The following is an 8,376-nucleotide window of genomic DNA, read 5'->3' as shown; positions in this document are numbered from 1 at the left end:
TGGGGCAGGGGATTGGGGGGGGTCCACAGTGGTGGGGGGTGAGAGGATTAAGTTACTCCAGAGCATTCCGTGTTTTCTGCTCTTTTGAAGGGGAGGCAGTATCCACCTTCGCAGAATGCAGAGGTGCTTGCAGACATCAGACAGCCAGGAGGTCGAGATTAGCGACAATGATGAGAGAGAGGTGGTTTTGGTTGGAAATTTCTAAAGCAGACCCCAGCTAATTGAAAGGAAAAAATAGCTATTTCTCAGGGAAACGAGACACCCGTAAGAGCTGTACTAGCCTGCGAAGCAGCGTTTTCATTCAGCCTGCTGTGCTCTTTTCACTGTCAGCTGCACTGAGCAGCATTATCAAAAAGTTGGGATCAATGGGAATTATCTTTCCCCTGTAATTTTCAGAAAGTGAAGCTGCAGTGGTGGCTCGATTGTACAGCATGCTAGACAGCGCTGTGTTTGACAAAATAAATGGTGGGGTAGCACAAAGGACATGGTGTTTGTTACCACAATGGGAAAAAAAAAGACTTTAAAATAGCCTAAAAATACTGCAAAGAGGAGGTTGCAAAGAAGGCACGCTGAGATTAGATAGTATGTGCAGAAACCAAAAGATGAACAGGGTAAAGTAGGAAATACTCTACAAGGAGAAGTGGAGAACAAATTGAGAGAAATAAACATAGAAATTTTCAACATGGAGAATTCATTTAGGAAAAGGAGAATTTTGGTTTTGGTACCATCACATTTGTGCGCGTAATTTAGGGTACTTCTTACCAAGTCCACAATAAAATTTAAAGAAGGGATTGTGCCCTTGGCAGGATTTCCAAGTCATGAAAGGTTGCGGAGGGTCTGTAGAACCTCTCCTGGTGAGCATGCCGTGCTGCCAGGCACCTCAGGGGTGTCTGCAAGGGTCATCCGTTGGCTGCGATCTACTGGGTTGGCTCAACACTTTAAAACAAAACAAAACAAAACAAAAAACCCACCAGTTAACCATCAACAAGTCTTTTTAGCACTTTAGTGCTCAGCATTTAGTGGCTTAGCAAGCTGAAGGCATTGTTTGACAGAGCTCCCTACAGGAGACTCATCTGAAGCAGATAATTCCCTTGACATCCTTCCTACGGGAGCCCTCCCCGGGGAGAGGAGATGAGAATCTCACACCCAGCACCAGATTTTAGCAGCAGCACTTTGATAGGGCCAAGGCTTTGTCTGCCAAACCCAGAGGTGAGGAACTGGAAGCTCACCTGCCCGTTCCACCCGGTACCCGCAGGCTGGTGGGGGACGTGCTCTCGGGGCTGGCTGCCTGCTGCCGCTCCACGGGTTGGACCTGCGGGCTGCGGGTTGGAAATGCCAGAATCTGAACGGAATTAGCCTGCAACGTTCTGAATAATTGGTTTAATTTGTGAAACGGGGTGGTCTGAGCAGAGCAACCAGGCCAGAGTACGTTAGTGCTGCCGGAGGCGTGTGGCCACTGCCACTGGAGTCTTCTCTGACACCTGCTCCAGGGAAGAATGGCATCAGGAGTAATTCTTTGTTCCCCGACTCATCTCGAATTCAGAGGCGGCCCCATTCCTGGGTTGGAGGGTTCTCAGCAGGGACTCCGTAAGGTAATTGAAGGAGGATGATAGATCTTCAGTTAAGAACCAACTATCCTAATATATTCTCACAGGCATCGAGCTCATCTTTCTTTTCTAATTTGAAAGGAATTTGTCTCTTCTTTCATTGTGTTCCGACTGATATTAGCATTTCACTTTAAAAGACATCCCAATCTACTCCAAACCATGTAAATCCACGGAGGGAACAACTTCCTCACTCGTAGGTTCTCCACTCAAAAAAGCCCTTACGGCCTTTTTTCTACTGCTGAAGCTAAGAGGGCCAGAGTGGAAGATTCTCACTGGTTTACTAATTACTAATTGTTTATTTCACTGTTAGTAAATATTAGTGATTGTTAGTAACTGCTAGTTACTAATTTATATTAGCTGTGTCCTGTCCTGGGTGGCCTTGCCTCCTGTTTAAATCCGTGTTAAATGTGCCTTGAGAATTGGTCCCAGTTCTGCTTTGGACTGACTTACAGGAGTAGTAAAAAAAATGACGTAGGAGTAATTAGCCACTAGTTACACGTACGTGGTGTGTTAGTGAGTTAGATGAAAAACCCAGGCCTGCCAGGCTACTTCTGAGCTCTCATAAAAGCATTCTCTGACCTCCCAGGTCACTGCCGGGAGTTGGGTGGATGTAATAAACATTTTCAGGCTTAATTCTGTAAGTCAATATTGGACTTTAAACACCCTTTAAGCACGTGGCTCGGGCCAGCTGTCCATTCGTGTGCGCCTGGCATCACCTGGCATCAGCATTCCCGTCTCCCGCGAGGAGCCCAGGGCAGCTGTTCCTGGGAGATCAGGGCGCGCAGCCAGGTGAATCTGTGACAGAAGGTAGAGAAGGCAGTCATTTGTTTTCACCTTAGCGCTATATTTCACCTTGGCTTTGCCCCTAAAGAGCAAAAAATGTGAAAGCTGTCTTTCAAAAACAGTTGCAAGGGGGCAGGGGCGTAGCGACAGCTTTCTGTCGATGCCGGCAGCTGGGCAGCGCACGTGGTGCTGGTGGGTGGCCGGGCCCCGCACGCAGGTTATTCACCTGCTCGTGCTCTGGGTCCTTCCTTCTCCCCCTGCCCTGCCACAACATCCAAAGCCGGTGTGCGGAAGGTGTTCCGAGTGAGAAATCCCTTAACTGCGTATGGATGCCCTTTGATTTAATTCCTGATAGAAACCCCAGACAATCAGTTTCTTTCTTCAACCCACATAGTTTTGTTAAACTGCTTTCATTTTTTCAATATTATAGCACAAAAAACCCCAAACAAACAAACAAAACAACACACAAAAAAACCCCAAACCAAACCAAAAACAAACACAAAACTTGTTCACCTGTGTAGCGTCTGTCCCAGTTTCTCAGGTATAATGTAAGTGGGTATTTCTGAATATTCTAGTGCTATGTATTTTTTCACCCCTCCCTGTTACCTGATGGCACACATTACCCTGCGAGAGTCAACTCACTTTTGTCATTCTTTCCAAAACCAGAAATCACCTGCCAAGAAGCTGAGCCATGCAATTAGTAAATCACTTGGTTGCGTACCGAGCAGAGAACCACCGCGTCCTGTATTTCCTGAGCAGCCAGAAAAGCCACTCGATCTTGCACATATAGTGTGAGTATCTGTTTTAATCTATTTTTTCCTTTCATCAGCGATACAAAGCGAGGTGTTTGTGGCTGTATTTGACTCTGGGACAGGCTGGCAGAGAGGAGCCCTTAGGTTAGCATTCCGCGCGGTGACTGTTGCAAGTGTTTCTCTGAAAGATTGTTTGGAACATACTGGTTTGTTAAGAATATCTTGGTAACAAGAAAAGAGCTGCAGAATATGTTTCTGTGCAGTTAGACTGAGGCCTGACTGTATCTTCTCCTTGCATCCATTAGCATTTCAAAGCACTAATCAATCTTCCCTTCTGCACATCACCATATTGGATCAGACTCTATTTTCTCATTCGTTGTGGATTAAAATTGTATCAACAAAACAATATTAAACGTGTTTACTTGCGAGTTAATGTTGCCTAATATTAGCAGGAGCTTGTTGCTGCTGCCTGGGAGCACTGGCTTTACATTCTTGTTTTGCTGAGAGGTCTGCTGTGGCTGTCTGCTCAATGCCACGATTGTTACCCTTTTGTTCTGACCTCGCTGTCGAGCTGGTGGAATGATTTGAATGAAATATTGTTGTACTGGTGTTGATTTGAGGAGACTCGAAATCAGGCTGCTTCCCCGATTTATCACATCAAAACCTGAGTTAAAAAACCCCCTGAACAAATTCTGTTCCTGTGTATGTATAAGAAACTGAGCCTCCAAATACATCAGTTTTAATGTCCTGTGGAGTCTTGAGAAAAAAAATCTCGGTCTTTTCCTATATCTAAATGTAAGCACGTGCTGTAGAGGAGAGTGAGGAGAGAGGAGCAAAGCAAAGGGATAGAATTTATTCTGTGTCAAATGGAGGACTCCCATTTCCATGAGCACTGAGTGGTTTGTAGTTCTGAGAGTAGATGGGATTGATGCTCCTGCTTTTCTTTCGATGTCATAAATACCACATTCTTCTTGGACTGTTTCCTCTGCCCCAGATCCTGAGTGGAGGGCTGGGGTATTCAGTGTGAATGTCTTGTGACCCCGGCAGTTTGATATTGGGATGTGCTGCTTCGGCCTCCCCTAATGCCCGGTTTTGATTGACTGGCTCTTCTGTGCGCCCCTTTGAACAGTTGTGGCAGTCATTAAGAAAAAGCTGGCGGCTAGCTTGTCAAAATGTTGGAAAGGTGAGAATTGTACAGCTTGTCGTAGCGTGGTAACACACTCCTGTGGCTTTCTTTTGTGAGAAGCATAGACAATCCCTAACCTGACGTGGGAGAGTAGTTGCAGTGCCTGACTCCTTCACAGCCTAGTTTCGAGCTTTAACAATTTCTGTTTAGCTGTGTGATTGTTTTTTTCCAGTTTTTGCTTCACTGAATATTTACCAACTTTTATAATGCTTGCTTTAGCCCTGTGCAGTAAGGGGAGTTGATCTGATTTAATGGAATACAGTTGTTCTCATTTTTCTCTGTGAAATTACACTCAAATTTTTTTAAAAAAAAAAAAAGCAAAAAAGCACCTTGTTATGCTCCTGTTCATTTCAGAGCTGAAGTCTGTGTTCTCCTAAACGAATGGTTTATCAGACCCACAGGGACAAGGTTGTACCTTGTCCACAGAATTAGCTCTGTGCCTCGGCTGGGATGTGTGCTGGAGCTCGTCGCTTCACTTTAAATCTGGATTTTCCGTAGGAAGGGTGCTGCTCAGCCTCACAGAAAACAATGTTGTCTTTGAACTCTTATCAGATCATGAATCCGTTCACATTTTTCTTTTTAGATTTTTTTCCTCCGTCTCGCTTCTGCGTTGAAGCGCACTAACATTCGGTAGAGCAAGTTAGTAGTTTACAACGTAATGCTTCTATGAAAAATCAAATATTCTGTGATGGCGTAAGTGCGGTGTGTGGAAATCGCGTCAGGGATGGCGTTGGGGCCACCTGCGGAGGGCCCACAGCCCACTCTGATGGATGGCTGCTTCCTTCTGGTGCGGCTCGCTCATCTGTTAACGGAGCAAACAAGGCTCGGTCCTCAGCCAGACGAGGAACGGTCAGGGCAAAAGCGGGCGGTTTGCCTTTGGGGTTTGTGGTTGGAGTACTGGCCCCCGGGAGGTGCTGCTATAGAGGTGCCTCCCGGCCCGCTCTTTGCTCCCAGTCGCTAAGCGGGGGCCCTGGATCGGGGACGGGGTGCTGGGGCTGCGGCGGTGGGATCTGCTCTGTGGGGACCCGCTGGCCGGGAGGAGAGGGGCAGGAGGGTGGCCCTGGGGACGTGGGGGTCGGGGGCCGCCGGCTGCAGGGCCTGGGACTGCTGCCCAGACGCTCTTGGCAGCAGCAAGACAACGCGGAGACATCTGCTCTGTGCTGCCAGCTTTAATTAAAAAAAAAAAAAATGTGTGCCCTGAGAAGCCAGAGTATTGGGCAGTACTGCCTAATGCTACAAGGACGACTGTGGGAACGACTGATAATGATCTGGTGTAAAAATAATAGAAGGAGGTGATTTATATCGAACACTAAATCACACAAAATAAAACGAACATAGGACTAAAAAGACCTACTGGGTTTTTATGTAAGTGAGGTAGGACCTTTGGGGTTTTCTGTCTAAGTTATACCACTGAAATATAAAAAAAAAAAAATGTAAAAAAAAAAAAGGCACACACAAAAAAAAAATAACACCACACTTTTTGTGAAAAGAAATGTAGCCAGCGGAGATTCTTTGATAGAACTCGACTTGAAAAGAGGAATTGCTCAGGGCCACAGTGAGTCATTATTTAGGTGTCAGTGATCATGGCTTGATCACCTTTGTTTTGCATGAGCAAGGTGCACGTCAGCATCTAACAAAGGCTCTAGAGGCCACTGTCTCACCAAGCAAAAGTCAACTCCAGCTGAGTAAATAAGGTGAACGTAAAAATATTAATAACTAGAACCCAGTGTTCCAGGGAAAACAAGGCCTGGAAGGGAAGAAAAAACAGCTCTACTCCTCAAGGGAAGGAGAAAATACAAAAATTGGGAGCGAAGAATGTAAACAAAGGGTTTAAAAATTATTTGAGAATGGTGTTGAGGTTGTGGCCTGGCGGGGGGCGCGGGGGGCGGCAGCTGCGTGATACGCTGGTGGGCAGGTGCCTTCCCGGGTCTTGAACTGCACCGTCTACGTTCTCGGTCCAAACTGCATTTTGAAAGAATTTCTTCATTTGGATATTTGTGCCGATTGTTGATGTGTCTTGGAGCCTTGGAAAGCTCCCAGAGCACTGGAAGAAAATTCACATGATCTCATTTCTTTTTCCAAGGCGGTGGAGGGGTGGGGAAGGAAGTCAAACGGGGCAATCTCTGACATGTTGTGTTTACCAACATGGCTTTGATGGTGAATAAAATAATTGAGCAGTAGATCAGCTATTTTGCTGATCAGTAAATAAAAAGGTAACTCCTGCCAATCAAGCACAGGCTTTTGGCAATCTGGTGTAGTCAGACGCAGTCTGTGTCTTTTTTTTTGTTTGGTTTTTCTTTTTGTTTTTTTGGATATTGTTTGGCATAATGCATTTATTATGAGCACTGAATGATTTAGAAAACAATAATCGATACGGCGCATATACAGCAGATTGGAGGAAAAAAAGATTTGCTTAGCTCATTGTCCTCAATATAATTGCAGAAAGAAGGTTGCTGGGTAGGGTGTGTTTGCCGGTGGAGCCCTGCAGAGATCAAACCTTCTCTGCCCTTAAGAGTCGCTTTCATGACCAGGGGGAAAACGTACAAAATCACTACTGATAGGGCAGACAGGCAAGCGAGGAGAATTTCGGAGGAACAAAGATTTAAAGGACAGTACACTGGGCAGAATGTGTCAAAAAACCCTCTTGGAGGTCATGGTATGCACTTGGCTAAGTGTGCACCGTCAGGGCAGTTTTGTGACCAAGGATGCCACCAGGGTCCGGAAGCACAAGCAGGAGTTTCCCCTTTGTGCTTGGTGGGATCCTTGTCAGCAAAGTCCGTGTTACAGCACCCACAATCGAGAGAAACGTTGAAAGACCAAAGGGCTTGAGAAGGTCGATGGGAATGATTAAAGGGCTGGAAATAGCTGTGGGAAGGTGCACAGCTTTAGATGCGGAGGCTCAGCTCATGCAAGTGTAACGCACGGGGGTTAAGGAATGATTTGATATTTCTAAAAATATCTGTCCTAGAGAAATTAAATATAATCCCAGGGAGCTTTAGCAGATAGGCTTAACAAAAGACACAGACCAGAAGTTGAAGCTAGACAAATTCAGAATAAAAACAAGAAATTCCACAGCGGTATAAGTAAATAACTGTTAGAATAGATTAGCCAAAGCAAAATGGTGGTGGAATTTCCACCACCGAAACTTTAAAACCAGGAGAAGAATATTTTAAAATCAAATCAGAATTCCAGTCAGTCTTACGTTCTGTGTTTGACAGAAGCTCAATTATTACGGTGTTTCCCTATGGCTTCGTGAGATATGAAAACCGCATACGAAAATTTTAATGATGTCTCAGAGTCGGGAATTTTACCGGATCCACCGCGAGAGCATCGTCCCTGTGCTCCGTGAGGCAATTACGGATTTGCTTTACTTACATTTCCAAAAATAAGTAAATCTTTCTGAAACTACCTCTGCCTGTCTTTACCTGCATTCCTGCAGCCGGGCTGGGTCAGTAAGATAAAAAAATGGAAATTCCGCTGGTTTGATGCTTTCTGCTTCTCTTCCCTTATCTCTCCCCTCACATCCTCCCCCAGACTGTAAGCCGTGTCTGGGTGGGCGCTTCCCGGCTGCTCTGGAGCCATTCTGCCTGAGTCATACTCTTTTTTAGGAGTCGGTTTTCTGAATACTATTGCTGGTGCCCCCAGGTTCCAAAGACACCCCCCCCTCCCTTTCTTAAGGAATTACAGTCTAGATGATGTAAAAAAATAACAGGCGTTAGAAAATTCTTTTTAGTTTACATTTGATAAAGCAGAGGTGGATCAGTTTCCCCGGGAGAAATCCTTGCAGGTTTTCCTTCACCGCGGTGTTATTTTGGGTTATAACATGATCCTGTTCCCCTGGCTCTGGACCCATCAGAGGCAAACCCCCTCCTGTGAAAGCCTTCTTTTAAAATGTTATCCCAGATGGAGCCTCTCGGTGACACAACCCCGTTGCCCAGAAAACGTGAAAAATGAACCGTTTTAAACCCAAATAATTAGGGACCCAGAATTTTACAAAGGAGAGAAACTATTGTGTCTTCTCTTTAATGCACGTGGGATGTGCCGTGGC

At 45.6% G+C, this 8,376-nt stretch overlaps 1 protein-coding gene across 4 annotated transcripts in view; it reads left to right on the top strand.

Moving 5' to 3' along the window:
- The window catches only part of DTNB (dystrobrevin beta), a 132,846-nt gene that overhangs the window by 68,130 nt on the left and 56,340 nt on the right, over positions 1-8,376 (top strand). For 3 of the 4 annotated variants that reach the window (XM_026844410.1, XM_026844407.1, XM_026844408.1), the window contains one exon: positions 3,057-3,181. In XM_026844410.1, coding sequence (XP_026700211.1) covers positions 3,057-3,181 — 125 coding nt within the window. Of the gene's footprint in view, positions 1-3,056; positions 3,182-4,271; positions 4,326-8,376 lie in introns of all 4 variants that reach the window. The other variant, XM_026844409.1, reaches the window with a different exon arrangement.

The sequence above is a fragment of the Athene cunicularia genome, assembly GCF_003259725.1.
Source record: "Athene cunicularia isolate RWA chromosome 3 unlocalized genomic scaffold, athCun1 chr3_part1, whole genome shotgun sequence".
In the NCBI taxonomy this organism is placed as follows: Eukaryota; Metazoa; Chordata; class Aves; order Strigiformes; family Strigidae; genus Athene; species Athene cunicularia.
This window is presented reverse-complemented; position numbering and strand designations above follow the sequence as displayed.